The 21,035-nt window shown below is 48.2% G+C and overlaps 1 protein-coding gene across 1 annotated transcript in view; it reads left to right on the top strand.

Annotated features, from left to right (window-relative positions):
• Nucleotides 1-21,035, top strand: part of LOC110518582 (CUB and sushi domain-containing protein 2-like) — a 458,013-nt gene that overhangs the window by 415,946 nt on the left and 21,032 nt on the right. The window contains exons 51-52 of the mRNA XM_036953653.1: nucleotides 18,135-18,208; nucleotides 20,299-20,410. Coding sequence (XP_036809548.1) covers nucleotides 18,135-18,208; nucleotides 20,299-20,410 — 186 coding nt within the window. The remainder of the gene's footprint in view (nucleotides 1-18,134; nucleotides 18,209-20,298; nucleotides 20,411-21,035) is intronic.

Below are 21,035 nucleotides of genomic sequence, written 5' to 3'. Positions count from 1 at the left end.
ATGTTTATTTTTGAACCATTCCATTGTAGATTTTGCTTTATGTTTTGGATCATTGTCTTGTTGGAAGACACATCTCCGTCCCAGTCTCAGGTCTTTTGCAGACTCCATCAGGTTCTCTTCCAGAATGGTCCTGTATTTGGCTCCATCCATCTTCCAATCAATTTTAACCATCTTCGCTGTCCCTGCTGAAGAAAAGCAGGCCCAAACCATGATGCTGCCACCACCATGTTTGACAGTGGGGATGGTGTGTTCAGCTGTGTTGCTTTTACGCCAAACATAACGTTTTGCATTGTTGCCAAAAAGTTCAATTTTGGTTTCATCTGACCAGAGCACCTTCTTCCACATGTTTGGTGTGTCTCCCAGGTGGCTTGTGGCAAACTTTAAACAACACTTTTTATGGATATCTTTAAGAAATGGCTTTCTTCTTGCCACTCTTCCATAAAGGCCAGATTTGTGCAATATACGACTGATTGTTGTCCTATGGACAGAGTCTCCCACCTCAGCTGTAGATCTCTGCAGTTCATCCAGAGTGATCATGGGCCTCTTGGCTGCATCTCTGATCAGTCTTCTCCTTGTATGAGCTGAAAGTTTAGAGGGACGGCCAGGTCTTGGTAGATTTGCAGTGGTCTGATACTCCTTCCATTTCAATGTTATCGCTTGCACAGTGCTCCTTGGGATGTTTAAAGCTTGGGAAATCTTTTTGTATCCAAATCCAGCTTTAAACTTCTTCACAACAGTATCTCGGACCTGCCTGGTGTGTTCCTTGTTCTTCATGATGCTCTCTGCGCTTTTAACGGACCTCTGAGACTATCACAGTGCAGGTGCATTTATACGGAGACTTGATTACACACAGGTGTATTGTATTTATCATCATTAGTCATTTAGGTCAACATTGGATCATTCAGAGATCCTCACTGAACCTCTGGAAAGAGTTTTCTGCACTGAAAGTAAAGGGGCTGAATAATTTTGCACGCCCAATTTTTCAGTTTTTGATTTGTTAAAAAAGTTTGAAATATCCAATAAATGTCGTTCCACTTCATGATTGTGTCCCACTTGTTGTTGATTCTTCACAAAAAAATACAGTTTTCCATCTTTATGTTTGAAGCCTGAAATGTGGCAAAAGTTCGCAAAGTTCAAGGGGGCCGAATACTTTCGCAAGGCACTGTAACTCTCAGTAACCAACTCAGACCAGGCACTCAGAATGGGTCCTACTAACTCTCAGTAACCAACTCAGACCAGGCTGTCAGAATGGGTCCTATCAGTATCCAACTCAGTCCAGGCACTAAGAATGGGTCTTACTAGATCTCAGTAACCAACTCAGACCAGTCACTCAGAATGGGTCCAAATAACTCTCAGTAACCAACTCAGACCAGGCTGTCAGAATGGGTCCAACTAACTCTCAGTAACCAACTCAGACCAGTCACTCAGAATGGGTCCAACTAACTCTCAGTAACCAACTCAGACCAGGCACTCAGAATGGGTCCTATCAGTAACCAACTCAGACCAGGCACTCAGAATGGGTCCTGTCAGTAACCAACTTAGACCAGGTACTCAGAATGGGTCCTATTAGTAACCAACTCAGACCAGTCACTCAGAATGGGTCCAACTAACTCTCAGTAACCAACTCAGACCAGGCTGTCAGAATGGGTCCTATCAGTAACCAACTCAGTCCAGGCACTAAGAATGGGTGCTACTAACTCTTAGTAACCAACTCAGACCAGGCACTCAGAATGGGTCCTACTAACTCGCAGTAACCAACTCAGACCAGGCTGTCAGAATGGGTCCTATCAGTAACCAACTTAGACCAGGCACTCAGAATGGGTCCTATCAGTAACCAACTCAGTCCAGGCACTAAGAATGGGTGCTACTAACTCTTAGTAACCAACTCAGACCAGGCACTCAGAATGGGTCCTACTAACTCGCAGTAACCAACTCAGACCAGGCTGTCAGAATGGGTCCTATCAGTAACAAACTTAGACCAGGCACTCAGAATGGGTCCTATCAGTAACCAACTCAGACCAGGCACTCAGTATGGGTCCTATCAGTAACCAACTCAGGCCAGGCACTCAGGATGGGTCCAACTACCTCTCAGTAACCAACTCAGACCAGGCACTCAGAATGGGTCCAACTAACTCTCAGTAACCAACTCAGGCCAGGCACTCAGAATGGGTCCTATCAGTAACCAACTCAGACCAGGCACTCAGAATGGGACCTACTAACTCTCAGTAACCAACTCAGACCAGGCACTCAGAATGGGTCCTATCAGTAACCAACTCAGACCAGTCACTCAGAATGGGTCCAATTAACTCTCAGTAACCAACTCAGACCAGGCACTCAGAATGGGTCCTATCAGTAACCAACTCAGACCAGGCACTCAGAATGGGACCTACTAACTCTCAGTAACCAACTCAGACCAGGCACTCAGAATGGGTCCTATCAGTAACCAACTCAGACCAGGCACTCAGAATGGGTCCTATTAGTAACCAACTCAGACCAGGCACTAAAAATGGGTCCTATGGGTAACCAACTCAGACCAGGCGCTCAGAATGGGTCCAACTAACTCTCAGTAAACAACTCAGACCAGGCACTGAGAATGGGTCCAACTAACTCTCAGTCACCAACTCAGACCAGGCACTAAGAATGGGTCCTACTAACTCTCAGTAACCAACTCAGACCAAGTTGTCAGAATGGGTCCTATCAGTAACGAACTCAGACCAGGCACTCAGAATGGGTCCTACTAACTCTTAGTAACCAACTCAGACCAGGCACTCAGAATGGGTCCTACTAACTCTCAGTAACCAACTCAGACCAAGCTGTCAGAATGGGTCCTATCAGTAACCAACTCAGACCAGGCACTCAGAATGGGTCCTATCAGTAACCAACTCAAACCAGGCTGTCAGAATGGGTCCAACTAACTCTCAGTAACCAACTCAGACCAGGCACTCAGAATGGGTCCTATCAGTAACCAACTCAGACCAGGCGCTCAGAATGGGTCCTATCAGTAACCAACTCAGGCCAGGCACTCAGGATGGGTCCAAATACCTCTCAGTAACCAACTCAGACCAGGCACTCAGAATGTGTCCAACTAACTCTCAGTAACCAACTCAGACCAGGCTGTCAGAAGGGTCCTATCAGTAACCAACTCAGTCCAGGCACTAAGAATGGGTCCTACTAGATCTCAGTAACCAACTCAGACCAGTCACTCAGAATGGGTCCAACTAACTCTCAGTAACCAACTCAGGCCAGGCACTCAGGATGGGTCCAACTAACTCTCAGTAAACAACTCAGACCAGGCACTCAGAATGGGTCCTATCAGTAACCAACTCAGACCAGTCACTCAGAATGGGTCCAACTAACTCTCAGTAACCAACTCAGACCAGGCACTCAGAATGGGTCCTATCAGTAACCAACTCAGACCAGGCACTCAGAATGGGTCCTACTAACTCTCAGTAACCAACTCAGACCAGGCACTCAGAATGGGTCCTATCAGTAACCAACTCAGACCAGGCACTCAGAATGGGTCCTATCAGTAACCAACTCAGACCAGGCACTCAGAATGGGTCCAACTAACTCTCGGTAACCAACTCAGACCAGGCGCTCAGAATGGGTCCAACTAACTCTCAGTAAACAACTCAGACCAGGCACTGAGAATGGGTCCAACTAACTCTCAGTAACCAACTCAGACCAGGCTGTGAGAATGGGTCCAACTAACTCTCAGTAAACAACTCAGACCAGGCACTCAGAATGGGTCCAACTAACTCTCAGTAACCAACTCAGACCAGGCACTCAGAATGGGTCGTATCAGTAACCAACTCAGACCAGGCACTCAGAATGGGTCCAAATAACTCTCATTAACCAACTCAGACCAGGCACTCAGAATGGGTCCTATCAGTAACCAACTCAGACCAGGCTGTCATAATGGGTCCAACTAAATCTCAGTAACCAACTCAGACCAGGCACTCAGAATGGGTCCTATCAGTAACCAACTCAGACCAGGCACTCAGAATGGGTCCTACTAACTCTCAGTAACAAACTCAGACCAGGCACTCAGAATGGGTCCTATCAGTAACCAACTCAGACCAGGCACTCAGAATGGGTCCTATTAGTAACCAACTCAGACCAGGCACTAAAAATGGGTCCTATGGGTAACCAACTTAGACCAGGCGCTCAGAATGGGTCCAACTAACTCTCAGTAAACAACTCAGACCAGGCACTGAGAATGGGTCCAACTAACTCTCAGTAACCAACTCAGACCAGGCTGTCAGAATGGGTCCAACTAACTCTCAGTAAACAACTCAGACCAGGCACTCAGAATGGGTCCAACTCACTCTCAGTAACCAACACAGACCAGGCACTCAGAATGGGTACAACTAACTCTCAGTAACCAACTCAGACCAGGCACTCAGAATGGGTCCTATCAGTAACCAACTCAGACCAGGCACTCAGAATGGGTCCTATCAGTAACCAACTCAGACCAGGCTGTCAGAATGGGTCCAACTAACTCTCAGTAACCAACTCAGACCAGGCACTCAGAATGGGTCCTATCAGTAACCAACTCATACCAGGCTGTCAGAATTGGTCCAACTAACTTTCAGTAACCAACTCAGACCAGGCACTGAGAATGGGTCCAACTAACTCTCAGTAACAACTCAGACCAGGCACTCAGAATGGGTCCAACTAACTCTCAGTAACCAACTCAGACCAGGCACTGAGAATGGGTCCAACTAACTCTCAGTAACCAACTCAGACCAGGCTGTCAGAATGGGCCCAACTAACTCTCAGTTACCAACTCAGAGCAGGCACTGAGAATGGGTCCAAATAACTCTCATTAACCAACTCAGACCAGGCACTCAGAATGGGTCCTATCAGTAACCAACTCAGACCAGGCTGTCAGAATGGGTCCAACTAACTCTCAGTAACCAACTCAGACCAGGCACTCAGAATGGGTCGTATCAGTAACCAACTCAGACCAGGCACTGAGAATGGGTCCAACTAACTCTCAGTAACCAACTCAGACCAGGCACTCAGAATGGGTCCTATCAGTAACCAACTCAGACCAGGCACTCAGAATGGGTCGTATCAGTAACCAACTCAGACCAGGCACTCAGAATGGGTCCAACTAACTCTCAGTAACCAACTCAGACCAGGCTGTCAGACTGGGTCCAACTAACTCTCAGTGACCTACTCAGACCAGGCACTCAGAATGGGTCCAACTAACTCTCAGTAATCAACTCAGACCAGGCACTCAGAATGGGTCCAACTAACTCTCAGTAACCAACTCAGACCAGGCACTCAGAATGGGTCCAACTAACTCTCAGTAACTAACTCAGACCAGGCACTCAGAACGGGTCCTATCAGTAACGAACTCAGATCAGGCACTCAGAATGTGTCCTATCAGTAACCAACTCAGACCAGGCTGTCAGAATGGGTCCTATCAGTAACCAACTCAGACCAGGCTGTCAGAATGGGTCCAACTAACTCTCAGTAACCAACTCAGACCAGGCACTCAGAATGGGTCCTATCAGTAACCAACTCAGACCAGGCGCTCAGAATGGGTCCTATCAGTAACCAACTCAGGCCAGGCACTCAGGATGGGTCCAACTACCTCTCAGTAACCAACTCAGACCAGGCACTTAGAATGGGTCCAACTAACTCTCAGTAACCAACTCAGACCAGGCACTCAGAATGGGTCCTACTAACTCTTAGTAACCAACTCAGACCAGGCACTCAGAATGGGTCCTACTAACTCTAAGTAACCAACTCAGACCAGGCACTCAGAATGGGTCCTACTAACTCTAAGTAACCAACTCAGACCAGGCTGTCAGAATGGGTCCTATCAGTAACCAACTCAGTCCAGGCACTAAGAATGGGTCCTACTAGATCTCAGTAACCAACTCAGACCAGTCACTTAGAATGGGTCCAAATAACTCTCAGTAACCAATTCAGACCAGGCTGTCAGAATGGGTCCAACTAACCCTCAGTAACCAACTCAGACCAGGCACTCAGAATGGGTCCTATCAGTAACCAACTCAGACCAGGCATTCAGAATGGGTCCTACTAACTCTCAGTAACCAACTCAGACCAGTCACTTAGAATGGGTCCAAATAACTCTCAGTAACCAATTCAGACCAGGCTGTCAGAATGGGTCCAACTAACCCTCAGTAACCAACTCAGACCAGGCACTCAGAATGGGTCCTATCAGTAACCAACTCAGACCAGGCATTCAGAATGGGTCCAACTAACCCTCAGTAACCAACTCAGACCAGGCACTCAGAATGGGTCCTATCTGTAACCAACTCAGACCAGGCACTCAGAATGGGTCCTATCAGTAACCAACTCAGACCAGGCACTAAAAATGGGTCCTATCGGTAACCAACTCAGACCAGGCACTCAGAATGGGTCCAACTTACTCTCAGTAAACAACTCAGACCAGGCACTGAGAATGGGTCCAACTAACTCTCAGTAACCAACTCAGACCAGGCTGTCAGAATGGGTCCAACTAACTCTCAGTAAACAACTCAGACCAGGCACTCAGAATGGGTCCAACTAACTCTCAGTAACCAACTCAGACCAGGCTGTCAGAATGGGTCCAACTAACTCTCAGTAACCAACTCAGACCAGGCACTCAGAATGGGTCCTATCAGTAACCAACTCAGACCAGGCACTCAGAATGGGTCCTGTCAGTAACCAACTTAGACCAGGTACTCAGAATGGGTCCTATCAGTAACCAACTCAGACCAGGCACTCAGAATGGGTCCAACTAACTCTCAGTAACTAACTCAGACCAGGCTGTCAGAATGTGTCCAACTAACTCTCAGTAACCAACTCAGACCAGGCACTCAGAATGGGTCCTATCAGTAACCAACTCAGACCAGGCACTCAGAATGGGTCCTATCAGTAACCAACACAGACCAGGCACTCAGAATGGGTCCAACTAACTCTCAGTAACCAACTCAGACCAAGCACTCAGAATGGGTCCTACTAACTCTCAGTAACCAACTCAGACCAGGCACTCAGAATGGGTCCTACTAGATCTCAGTAACCAACTCAGACCAGGCACTCAGAATGGGTCCTACTAGATCTCAGTAACCAACTCAGACCAGGCACTCAGAATGGGTCCTACTAGATCTCAGTAACCAACTCAGACCAGGCACTCGGAATGGGTCCCACTAGATCTCAGTAACCAACTCAGACCAAGCACTCAGAATGGGTCCTACTAGATCTCAGTAACCAACTCAGACCAGGCACTCAGAATGGGTCCTATCAGTAACCAACTCAGAACAGGCATTCAGAATGGGTCCTATCAGTAACCAACTCAGACTAGGCAGTAAAAATGGGTCCTATCGGTAACCAACTCAGACCAGGCGCTCAGAATGGGTCCAACTAAATCTCAGTAACCAACTCAGACCAGGCACTGAGAATGGGTCCAACTAACTCTCAGTAACCAACTCAGACCAGGCTGTCAGAATGGGTCCAACTAACTCTCAGTAAACAACTCAGACCAGGCACTCAGAATGGGTCCAACTAACTCTCAGTAACCAACTCAGACCAGGCTGTCAGAATGGGTCCAACTAACTCTCAGTAACCAACTCAGACCAGGCACTCAGAATGGGTCCTATCAGTAACCAACTCAGACCAGGCACTCAGAATGGGTCCTGTCAGTAACCAACTTAGACCAGGTACTCTGAATGGGTCCTATCAGTAACCAACTCAGACCAGGCACTCAGGATGGATCCAAATAACTCTCAGTAACTAACTCAGACCAGGCTGTCAGAATGTGTCCCACTAACTCTCAGTAACCAACTCAGACCAGGCACTCAGAATGGGTCCTATCAGTAACCAACTCAGACCAGGCACTCAGAATGGGTCCTGTCAGTAACCAACTTAGACCAGGCACTCAGAATGGGTCCTATCATTAACCAACTCAGACCAGGCACCCAGAATGGGTCCTATCAGTAACCAACTCAGACCAGGCTGTCAGAATGGGTCCTATCAGTAACCAACTCAGACCAGGCTGTCAGAATGGGTCCAACTAACTCTCAGTAACCAACTCAGACCAGGCACTCAGAATGGGTCCTATCAGTAACCAACTCAGACCAGGCGCTCAGAATGGGTCCTATCAGTAACCAACTCAGGCCAGGCACTCAGGATGGGTCCAACTACCTCTCAGTAACCAACTCAGACCAGGCACTTAGAATGGGTCCAACTAACTCTCAGTAACCAACTCAGACCAGGCACTCAGAATGGGTCCTACTAACTCTTAGTAACCAACTCAGACCAGGCACTCAGAATGGGTCCTACTAACTCTCAGTAACCAACTCAGACCAGGCTGTCAGAATGGGTCCTATCAGTAACCAACTCAGTCCAGGCACTAAGAATGGGTCCTACTAGATCTCAGTAGCCAACTCAGACCAGTCACTCAGAATGGGTCCAAATAACTCTCAGTAACCAACTCAGACCAGGCTGTCAGAATGGGTCCAACTAACTCTCAGTAACCAACTCAGACCAGGCACTCAGAATGGGTCCTATCAGTAACCAACTCAGACCAGGCACTCAGAATGGGTCCTACTAACTCTCAGTAACCAACTCAGACCAGGCACTCAGAATGGGTCCTATCTGTAACCAACTCAGACCAGGCACTCAGAATGGGTCCTATCAGTAACCAACTCAGACCAGGCACTAAAAATGGGTCCTATCAGTAACCAACTCAGACCAGGCGCTCAGAATGGGTCCAACTAACTCTCAGTAACCAACTCAGACCAAGCACTCAGAATGGGTCCTACTAGATCTCAGTAACCAACTCAGACCAGGCACTCAGAATGGGTCCTACTAGATCTGAGTAACCAACTCAGACCAGGCACTCAGAATGGGTCCTACTAGATCTCAGTAACCAACTCAGACCAGGCACTCAGAATGGGTCCTATCAGTAACCAACTCAGACCAGGCACTCAGAATGGGTCCTACTAGATCTCAGTAACCAACTCAGACCAATCACTCAGAATGGGTCCTACTAGATCTCAGTAACCAACTCAGACCAAGCACTCAGAATGGGTTCTACTAGATCTCAGTAACCAACTCAGACCAGGCACTCAGAATGGGTCCTACTAAATCTCAGTAACCAACTCAGACCAGGCACTCAGAATGGGTCCTATCAGTAACCAACTCAGACCAGGCACTCAGAATGGGTCCTATCAGTAACCAACTCAGACTAGGCACTAAAAATGGGTCCTATCGGTAACCAACTCAGACCAGGCGCTCAGAATGGGTCCAACTAACTCTCAGTAAACAACTCAGACCAGGCACTGAGAATGGGTCCAACTAACTCTCAGTAACCAACTCAGACCAGGCACTCAGAATGGGTCCAACTAACTCTCAGTAAGCAACTCAGACCAGGCACTCAGAAATTTGTCCAACTAACTCTCAGTAACCAACTCAGACCAGGCTGTCAGAATGGGTCCAACTAACTCTCAGTAACCAACTCAGACCAGGCACTCAGAATGGGTCCTATCAGTAACCAACTCAGACCAGGCACTCAGAATGGGTCCTGTCAGTAACCAACTTAGACCAGGTACTCAGAAAGGGTCCTATCAGTAACCAACTCAGACCAGGCACTCAGAATGGGTCCAACTAACTCTCAGTAACCAACTCAGACCAGGCACTCAGAATGGGTCCTATCAGTAACCAAATCAGACCAGGCACTCAGAATGGGTCCTACTAGATCTCAGTAACCAACTCAGACCAAGCAATCAGAATGGGTCCTACTAGATCTCAGTAACCAACTCAGACCAAGCACTCAGAATGGGTCCTACTAGATCTCAGTAACCAACTCAGACCAGGCACTCAGAATGGGTTCTACTAGATCTCAGTAACCAACTCAGACCAGGCACTCAGAATGGGTCCTATCAGTAACCAACTCAGACCAGGCACTCAGAATGGGTCCTACTAGAACTCAGTAACCAACTCAGACCAAGCACTCAGAATGGGTCCTACTAGATCTTAGTAACCAACTCAGACCAAGCACTCAGAATGGGTCCTACTAGATCTCAGTAACCAACTCAGACCAGGCACTCAGAATGGGTCCTACTAACTCTCAGTAACCAACTCAGACCAGGCACTCAGAATGGGTCCTATCAGTAACCAACTCAGACCAGGCACTCAGAACGGGTCCTATCAGTAACCAACTCAGACTAGGCACTAAAAATGGGTCCTATCGGTAACCAACTCAGACCAGGCGCTCAGAATGGGTCCAACTAACTCTCAGTAAACAACTCAGACCAGGCACTGAGAATGGGTCCAACTAACTCTCAGTAACCAACTCAGACCAGGCTGTCAGAATGGGTCCAACTAACTCTCAGTAAACAACTCAGACCAAGCACTCAGAATGGGTCCTACTAGATCTCAGTAACCAACTCAGACCAGGCACTCAGAATGGGTCCTACTAGATCTCAGTAACCAACTCAGACCAGGCACTCAGAATGGGTCCTACTAGATCTCAGTAACCAACTCAGACCAGGCACTCAGAATGGGTCCTATCAGTAACCAACTCAGACCAGGCACTCAGAATGGGTCCTACTAGATCTCAGTAACCAACTCAGACCAAGCACTCAGAATGGGTCCTACTAGATCTCAGTAACCAACTCAGACCAAGCACTCAGAATGGGTTCTACTAGATCTCAGTAACCAACTCAGACCAGGCACTCAGAATGGGTCCTACTAAATCTCAGTAACCAACTCAGACCAGGCACTCAGAATGCGTCCTATCAGTAACCAACTCAGACCAGGCACTCAGAATGGGTCCTATCAGTAACCAACTCAGACTAGGCACTAAAAATGGGTCCTATCGGTAACCAACTCAGACCAGGCGCTCAGAATGGGTCCAACTAACTCTCAGTAAACAACTCAGACCAGGCTGTCAGAATGTGTCCAACTAACTCTCAGTAACCAACTCAGACTAGGCTGTCAGAATGGGTCCAACTAACTCTCAGTAAACAACTCAGACCAGGCACTCAGAATGGGTCCAACTAACTCTCAGTAACCAACTCAGACCAGGCTGTCAGAATGGGTCCAACTAACTCTCAGTAACCAACTCAGACCAGGCACTCAGAATGGGTCCTATCAGTAACCAACTCAGACCAGGCACTCAGAATGGGTCCTGTCAGTAACCAACTTAGACCAGGTACTCAGAATGGGTCCTATCAGTAACCAACTCAGACCAGGCACTCAGAATGGGTCCAACTAACTCTCAGTAACTAACTCAGACCAGGCTGTCAGAATGTGTCCAACTAACTCTCAGTAACCAACTCAGACCAGGCACTCAGAATGGGTCCTATCAGTAACCAACTCAGACCAGGCTGTCAGAATGGGTCCAACTAACTCTCAGTAAACAACTCAGACCAAGCACTCAGAATGGGTCCTACTAGATCTCAGTAACCAACTCAGACCAGGCACTCAGAATGGGTCCTACTAGATCTCAGTAACCAATTCAGACCAGGCACTCAGAATGGGTCCTACTAGATCTCAGTAACCAACTCAGACCAGGCACTCAGAATGGGTCCTATCAGTAACCAACTCAGACCAGGCACTCAGAATGGGTCCTACTAGATCTCAGTAACCAACTCAGACCAAGCACTCAGAATGGGTCCTACTAGATCTCAGTAACCAACTCAGACCAAGCACTCAGAATGGGTTCTACTAGATCTCAGTAGCCAACTCAGACCAGGCACTCAGAATGGGTCCTACTAAATCTCAGTTACCAACTCAGACCAGGCACTCAGAATGTGTCCTATCAGTAACCAACTCAGACCAGGCACTCAGAATGGGTCCTATCAGTAACCAACTCAGACTAGGCACTAAAAATGGGTCCTATCGGTAACCAACTCAGACCAGGCGCTCAGAATGGGTCCAACTAACTCTCAGTAAACAACTCAGACCAGGCACTGAGAATGGGTCCAACTAACTCTCAGTAACCAACTCAGACCAGGCTGTCAGAATGGGTCCAACTAACTCTCAGTAAACAACTCAGACCAGGCACTCAGAATGGGTCCAACTAACTCTCAGTAACCAACTCAGACCAGGCTGTCAGAATGGGTCCAACTAACTCTCAGTAACCAACTCAGACCAGGCACTCAGAATGGGTCCTATCAGTAACCAACTCAGACCAGGCACTCAGAATGGGTCCTGTCAGTAACCAACTTAGACCAGGTACTCAGAATGGGTCCTATCAGTAACCAACTCAGACCAGGCACTCAGAATGGGTCCAACTAACTCTCAGTAACTAACTCAGACCAGGCTGTCAGAATGTGTCCAACTAACTCTCAGTAACCAACTCAGACCAGGCACTCAGAATGGGTCCTATCAGTAACCAACTCAGACCAGGCTGTCAGAATGGGTCCAACTAACTCTCAGTAAACAACTCAGACCAAGCACTCAGAATGGGTCCTACTAGATCTCAGTAACCAACTCAGACCAGGCACTCAGAATGGGTCCTACTAGATCTCAGTAACCAACTCAGACCAGGCACTCAGAATGGGTCCTACTAGATCTCAGTAACCAACTCAGACCAGGCACTCAGAATGGGTCCTGTCAGTAACCAACTTAGACCAGGTACTCAGAATGGGTCCTATCAGTAACCAACTCAGACCAGGCACTCAGAATGGGTCCAACTAACTCTCAGTAACTAACTCAGACCAGGCTGTCAGAATGTGTCCAACTAACTCTCAGTAACCAACTCAGACCAGGCACTCAGAATGGGTCCTATCAGTAACCAACTCAGACCAGGCTGTCAGAATGGGTCCAACTAACTCTCAGTAAACAACTCAGACCAAGCACTCAGAATGGGTCCTACTAGATCTCAGTAACCAACTCAGACCAGGCACTCAGAATGGGTCCTACTAGATCTCAGTAACCAACTCAGACCAGGCACTCAGAATGGGTCCTACTAGATCTCAGTAACCAACTCAGACCAGGCACTCAGAATGGGTCCTATCAGTAACCAACTCAGACCAGGCACTCAGAATGGGTCCTACTAGATCTCAGTAACCAACTCAGACCAAGCACTCAGAATGGGTCCTACTAGATCTCAGTAACCAACTCAGACCAAGCACTCAGAATGGGTTCTACTAGATCTCAGTAACCAACTCAGACCAGGCACTCAGAATGGGTCCTACTAAATCTCAGTAACCAACTCAGACCAGGCACTCAGAATGCGTCCTATCAGTAACCAACTCAGACCAGGCACTCAGAATGGGTCCTATCAGTAACCAACTCAGACTAGGCACTAAAAATGGGTCCTATCGGTAACCAACTCAGACCAGGCGCTCAGAATGGGTCCAACTAACTCTCAGTAAACAACTCAGACCAGGCTGTCAGAATGTGTCCAACTAACTCTCAGTAACCAACTCAGACCAGGCTGTCAGAATGGGTCCAACTAACTCTCAGTAAACAACTCAGACCAGGCACTCAGAATGGGTCCAACTAACTCTCAGTAACCAACTCAGACCAGGCTGTCAGAATGGGTCCAACTAACTCTCAGTAACCAACTCAGACCAGGCACTCAGAATGGGTCCTATCAGTAACCAACTCAGACCAGGCACTCAGAATGGGTCCTGTCAGTAACCAACTTAGACCAGGTACTCAGAATGGGTCCTATCAGTAACCAACTCAGACCAGGCACTCAGAATGGGTCCAACTAACTCTCAGTAACTAACTCAGACCAGGCTGTCAGAATGTGTCCAACTAACTCTCAGTAACCAACTCAGACCAGGCACTCAGAATGGGTCCTATCAGTAACCAACTCAGACCAGGCTGTCAGAATGGGTCCAACTAACTCTCAGTAAACAACTCAGACCAAGCACTCAGAATGGGTCCTACTAGATCTCAGTAACCAACTCAGACCAGGCACTCAGAATGGGTCCTACTAGATCTCAGTAACCAACTCAGACCAGGCACTCAGAATGGGTCCTACTAGATCTCAGTAACCAACTCAGACCAGGCACTCAGAATGGGTCCTATCAGTAACCAACTCAGACCAGGCACTCAGAATGGGTCCTACTAGATCTCAGTAACCAACTCAGACCAAGCACTCAGAATGGGTCCTACTAGATCTCAGTAACCAACTCAGACCAAGCACTCAGAATGGGTTCTACTAGATCTCAGTAGCCAACTCAGACCAGGCACTCAGAATGGGTCCTACTAAATCTCAGTTACCAACTCAGACCAGGCACTCAGAATGTGTCCTATCAGTAACCAACTCAGACCAGGCACTCAGAATGGGTCCTATCAGTAACCAACTCAGACTAGGCACTAAAAATGGGTCCTATCGGTAACCAACTCAGACCAGGCGCTCAGAATGGGTCCAACTAACTCTCAGTAAACAACTCAGACCAGGCACTGAGAATGGGTCCAACTAACTCTCAGTAACCAACTCAGACCAGGCTGTCAGAATGGGTCCAACTAACTCTCAGTAAACAACTCAGACCAGGCACTCAGAATGGGTCCAACTAACTCTCAGTAACCAACTCAGACCAGGCTGTCAGAATGGGTCCAACTAACTCTCAGTAACCAACTCAGACCAGGCACTCAGAATGGGTCCTATCAGTAACCAACTCAGACCAGGCACTCAGAATGGGTCCTGTCAGTAACCAACTTAGACCAGGTACTCAGAATGGGTCCTATCAGTAACCAACTCAGACCAGGCACTCAGAATGGGTCCAACTAACTCTCAGTAACTAACTCAGACCAGGCTGTCAGAATGTGTCCAACTAACTCTCAGTAACCAACTCAGACCAGGCACTCAGAATGGGTCCTATCAGTAACCAACTCAGACCAGGCACTCAGAATGGGTCCTACTAGATCTCAGTAACCAACTCAGACCAAGCACTCAGAATGGGTCCTACTAGATCTCAGTAACCAACTCAGACCAAGCACTCAGAATGGGTCCTACTAGATCTCAGTAACCAACTCAGACCAGGCACTCAGAATGGGTTCTACTAGATCTCAGTAACCAACTCAGACCAGGCACTCAGAATGGGTCCTATCAGTAACCAACTCAGACCAGGCACTCAGAATGGGTCCTACTAGATCTCAGTAACCAACTCAGACCAAGCACTCAGAATGGGTCCTACTAGATCTTAGTAACCAACTCAGACCAAGCACTCAGAATGGGTCCTACTAGATCTCAGTAACCAACTCTGACCAGGCACTCAGAATGGGTCCTACTAACTCTCAGTAACCAACTCAGACCAGGCACTCAGAATGGGTCCTATCAGTAACCAACTCAGACCAGGCACTCAGAACGGGTCCTATCAGTAACCAACTCAGACTAGGCACTAAAAATGGGTCCTATCGGTAACCAACTCAGACCAGGCGCTCAGAATGGGTCCAACTAACTCTCAGTAAACAACTCAGACCAGGCACTGAGAATGGGTCCAACTAACTCTCAGTAACCAACTCAGACCAGGCTGTCAGAATGGTTCCAACTAACTCTCAGTAAACAACTCAGACCAGGCACTCAGAATGGGTCCAACTAACTCTCAGTAACCAACTCAGACCAGGCTGTCAGAATGGGTCCAACTAACTCTCAGTAACCAACTCAGACTAGGCACTCAGAATGGGTCCTATCAGTAACCAACTCAGACCAGGCACTCAGAATGGGTCCTGTCAGTAACCAACTTAGACCAGGTACTCAGAATGGGTCCTATCAGTAACCAACTCAGACCAGGCACTCAGAATGGGTCCTACTAGATCTCAGTAACCAACTCAGACCAGGCACTCAGAATGGGTCCTATCAGTAACCAACTCAGACCAGGCACTCAGAATGGGTCCTACTAGATCTCAGTAACCAACTCAGACCAAGCACTCAGAATGGGTCCTACTAGATCTCAGTAACCAACTCAGACCAAGCACTCAGAATGGGTTCTACTAGATCTCAGTAGCCAACTCAGACCAGGCACTCAGAATGGGTCCTACTAAATCTCAGTTACCAACTCAGACCAGGCACTCAGAATGTGTCCTATCAGTAACCAACTCAGACCAGGCACTCAGAATGGGTCCTATCAGTAACCAACTCAGACTAGGCACTAAAAATGGGTCCTATCGGTAACCAACTCAGACCAGGCGCTCAGAATGGGTCCAACTAACTCTCAGTAAACAACTCAGACCAGGCACTGAGAATGGGTCCAACTAACTCTCAGTAACCAACTCAGACCAGGCTGTCAGAATGGGTCCAACTAACTCTCAGTAAACAACTCAGACCAGGCACTCAGAATGGGTCCAACTAACTCTCAGTAACCAACTCAGACCAGGCTGTCAGAATGGGTCCAACTAACTCTCAGTAACCAACTCAGACCAGGCACTCAGAATGGGTCCTATCAGTAACCAACTCAGACCAGGCACTCAGAATGGGTCCTGTCAGTAACCAACTTAGACCAGGTACTCAGAATGGGTCCTATCAGTAACCAACTCAGACCAGGCACTCAGAATGGGTCCAACTAACTCTCAGTAACTAACTCAGACCAGGCTGTCAGAATGTGTCCAACTAACTCTCAGTAACCAACTCAGACCAGGCACTCAGAATGGGTCCTATCAGTAACCAACTCAGACCAGGCACTCAGAATGGGTCCTACTAGATCTCAGTAACCAACTCAGACCAAGCACTCAGAATGGGTCCTACTAGATCTCAGTAACCAACTCAGACCAAGCACTCAGAATGGGTCCTACTAGATCTCAGTAACCAACTCAGACCAGGCACTCAGAATGGGTTCTACTAGATCTCAGTAACCAACTCAGACCAGGCACTCAGAATGGGTCCTATCAGTAACCAACTCAGACCAGGCACTCAGAATGGGTCCTACTAGATCTCAGTAACCAACTCAGACCAAGCCCTCAGAATGGGTCCTATTAGATCTTAGTAACCAACTCAGACCAAGCACTCAGAATGGGTCCTACTAGATCTCAGTAACCAACTCTGACCAGGCACTCAGAATGGGTCCTACTAACTCTCAGTAACCAACTCAGACCAGGCACTCAGAATGGGTCCTATCAGTAACCAACTCAGACCAGGCCCTCAGAACGGGTCCTATCAGTAACCAACTCAGACTAGGCACTAAAAATGGGTCCTATCGGTAACCATTTCAGACCAGGCGCTCAGAATGGGTCCAACTAACTCTCAGTAAACAACTCAGACCAGGCACTGAGAATGGGTCCAACTAACTCTCAGTAACCAACTCAGACCAGGCTGTCAGAATGGTTCCAACTAACTCTCAGTAAACAACTCAGACCAGGCACTCAGAATGGGTCCAACTAACTCTCAGTAACCAACTCAGACCAGGCTGTCAGAATGGGTCCAACTAACTCTCAGTAACCAACTCAGACTAGGCACTCAGAATGGGTCCTATCAGTAACCAACTCAGACCAGGCACTCAGAATGGGTCCTGTCAGTAACCAACTTAGACCAGGTACTCAGAATGGGTCCTATCAGTAACCAACTCAGACCAGGCACTCAGAATGGGTCCAACTAACTCTCAGTAACTAACTCAGACCAGGCTGTCAGAATGTGTCCAACTAACTCTCAGTAACCAACTCAGACCAGGCTCTCAGAATGGGTCCTACTAGATCTCAGTAACCAACTCAGACCAAGCACTCAGAATGGGTCCTACTAGATCTCAGTAACCAACTCAGACCAGGCACTCAGAATGGGTTCTACTAGATCTCAGTAACCAACTCAGACCAGGCACTCAGAATGGGTCCTATCAGTAACCAACTCAGACCAGGCACTCAGAATGGGTCCTACTAGATCTCAGTAACCAACTCAGACCAAGCACTCAGAATGGGTCCTACTAGATCTCAGTAACCAACTCAGACCAAGCACTAAGAATGGGTCCTACTAGATCTCAGTAACCAACTCAGACCAGGCACTCAGAATGGGTTCTGCTAGATCTCAGTAACCAACTCAGACCAGGCACTCAGAATGGGTCCTACTAGATCTCAGTAACCAACTCAGACCAGGCACTAAGCCATCCCATACCAGAACAATGTATTTTAGAGTGTTTTCGGTTCCAGCATTATGAAGCGTTTACATGATACCACTAAATGTAAGTAGTAATTTCTATAGTGTTATTATTACGTGTCTGTTTCAGATCCCAGTCACACCACCTGCGGAGATCCTGGAACCCCCCTGTTTGGAAACCAGAACAACACCCAAGGCTACCAGGTTACAATACTGTGGGGATGTGGTACAGCATGTTACCAGGTTACAATACTGTGGGGATGTGGGACAGCATGCTACCAGGTTACAATACTGTGGAGATGTGGGACAGCATGCTACCAGGTTACAATACTGTGGGGATGTGGGACAGCATGCTACCAGGTTACAATACTGTGGGGATGTGGGACAGCATGCTACCAGGTTACAATACTGTGGGGATGTGGGACAGCATGCTACCAGGTTACAATATGGTGTGTGTGTGTCTGTCTCTAACCCTGAGGTGTGTATCTGTCTCTGAGGTGTGTATCTGTCTCTAACCCTGAGGTGTGTGTCTGTCTCTAACCCGGAGGTGTGTGTCTGTCTCTAACCCTGAGGTGTGTGTCTGTCTCTAACCCTGAGGTGTGTGTCTGTCCCTGAGGTGTGTGTCTGTCTCTAACCCTGAGGTGTGTATCTGTCTCTAACCCTGAGATGTGTGTCTGTCTCTAACCCTGAGGTGTGTGTCTGTCTCTAACCCTGAGGTGTGTATCTGTCCCTGAGGTGTGTGTCTGTCTCTAACCCTGAGGTGTGTATCTGTCCCTGAGGTGTGTGTCTGTCTCTAACCCTGAGGTGTGTGTCTGTCCCTGAGGTGTGTGTCTGTCTCTAACCCCGAGGTGTGTATCTGTCTCTAACCCTGAGGTGTGTGTCTGTCTCTAACCCTGAGGTGTGTGTCTGTCTCTAACCCTGAGGTGTGTGTCTGTCTCTAACCCTGAGGTGTGTGTCTGTCTCTAACCCTGAGGTGTGTGTCTGTCTCTAACCCGGAGGTGTGTGTCTGTCTCTAACCCTGAGGTGTGTGTCTGTCTCTAACCCTGAGGTGTGTGTCTGTCCCTGAGGTGTGTGTCTGTCTCTAACCCTGAGGTGTGTATCTGTCTCTAACCCTGAGATGTGTGTCTGTCTCTAACCCTGAGGTGTGTGTCTGTCTCTAACCCTGAGGTGTGTATCTGTCCCTGAGGTGTGTGTCTGTCTCTAACCCTGAGGTGTGTATCTGTCTCTAACCCTGAGGTGTGTATCTGTCCCTGAGGTGTGTGTCTGTCTCTAACCCTGAGGTGTGTGTCTGTCCCTGAGGTGTGTGTCTGTCTCTAACCCCGAGGTGTGTATCTGTCTCTAACCCTGAGGTGTGTGTCTGTCTCTAACCCTGAGGTGTGTGTCTGTCTCTAACCCTGAGGTGTGTGTCTGTCTCTAACCCTGAGGTGTGTGTCTGTCTCTAACCCTGAGGTGTGTGTCTGTCTCTAACCCGGAGGTGTGTGTCTGTCTCTAACCCTGAGGTGTGTGTCTGTCTCTAACCCTGAGGTGTGTGTCTGTCCCTGAGGTGTGTGTCTGTCTCTAACCCTGAGGTGTGTATCTGTCTCTAACCCTGAGATGTGTGTCTGTCTCTAACCCTGAGGTGTGTGTCTGTCTCTAACCCTGAGGTGTGTATCTGTCCCTGAGGTGTGTGTCTGTCTCTAACCCTGAGGTGTGTATCTGTCTCTAACCCTGAGGTGTGTATCTGTCCCTGAGGTGTGTGTCTGTCTCTAACCCTGAGGTGTGTGTCTGTCCCTGAGGTGTGTGTCTGTCTCTAACCCCGAGGTGTGTATCTGTCTCTAACCCTGAGGTGTGTATCTCTCTCTAACCCTGAGGTGTGTGTCTGTCTCTAACCCTGAGGTGTGTATCTCTCTCTAACCCTGAGGTGTGTATCTGTCCCTGAGGTGTGTATCTGTCTCTAACCCTGAGGTGTGTGTCTGTCTCTAACCCTGAGGTGTGTGTCTGTCTCTAACCCTGAGGTGTGTGTCTGTCCCTGAGGTGTGTGTCTGTCTCTACCCTGAGGTGTGTATCTGTCTCTGAGGTGTGTGTCTGTCTCTAACCCTGAGGTGTGTATCTGTCTCTGAGGTGTGTCTCTGTCTCTAACCCTGAGGTGTGTATCTGTCTCTAACCCTGAGGTGTGTGTCTGTCTCTAACCCTGAGGTGTGTGTCTGTCTCTAACCCTGAGGTGTGTGTCTGTCTCTAACCCTGAGGTGTGTGTCTGTCTCTAACCCTGAGGTGTGTGTCTGTCTCTAACCCTGAGGTGTGTCTCCACCCTACAGATCAGCAGTACAGTATTGTTCAGCTGTAGGAAGGGCTACCTGCTACAAGGCTCCACAACACGTACCTGTCTACCCAACCTGACCTGGAATGGCTTCCAACCAGAGTGTATAGGTACGTATACACACACACACCTGTCTACCCAACCTGACATGGAGTGTATAGGTAAGTATACACACACACACCTGTCTACCCAACCTGACATGGAGGGTATAGGTAAGTATACACACACACACCTGTCTACCCAACCTCACCTGGAGTGTTTAGGTAAGTATACACACCTGACTTAACGTGCATCTTGGATGTAGAGACATGTAGTATTGTTTAATGTCCTGTCTCCTTCTGCTTTTTATTTCTTAACATCCTTATTTTGTGTCTAGAACATTAATTTACCTGTCTTCTAAATACATCCATCCATCCTCCCTCCCTCCCTCCCTCCCTCCCTCCCTCCCTCCCTCCCTCCCTCTTCTAAATCCACCTCTCCTCCCCCTTCATCTATCCTCCCCTCTTCTAAATCCACCTCTCCTCCCCCTCCACCTATCCTCCCCTCTTCTAAATCCAACTCTGTCCTCCCTCCATCTATCCTCCCCTCTTCTAAATCCATCTCTGTCCTCCCTCCATCTATCCTCCCCTCTTCTAAATCCATCTCTGTCCTCCCTCCATCTATCCCCCCCTCTTCTAAATCCACCTCTCCTCCCCCTCCATCTATCCTCCCCTCTTCTAAATCCACCTCTCCTCC

Source organism: Oncorhynchus mykiss, chromosome 18, assembly GCF_013265735.2.
Source record: "Oncorhynchus mykiss isolate Arlee chromosome 18, USDA_OmykA_1.1, whole genome shotgun sequence".
NCBI lineage: Eukaryota > Metazoa > Chordata > Actinopteri > Salmoniformes > Salmonidae > Oncorhynchus > Oncorhynchus mykiss.
This window is presented reverse-complemented; position numbering and strand designations above follow the sequence as displayed.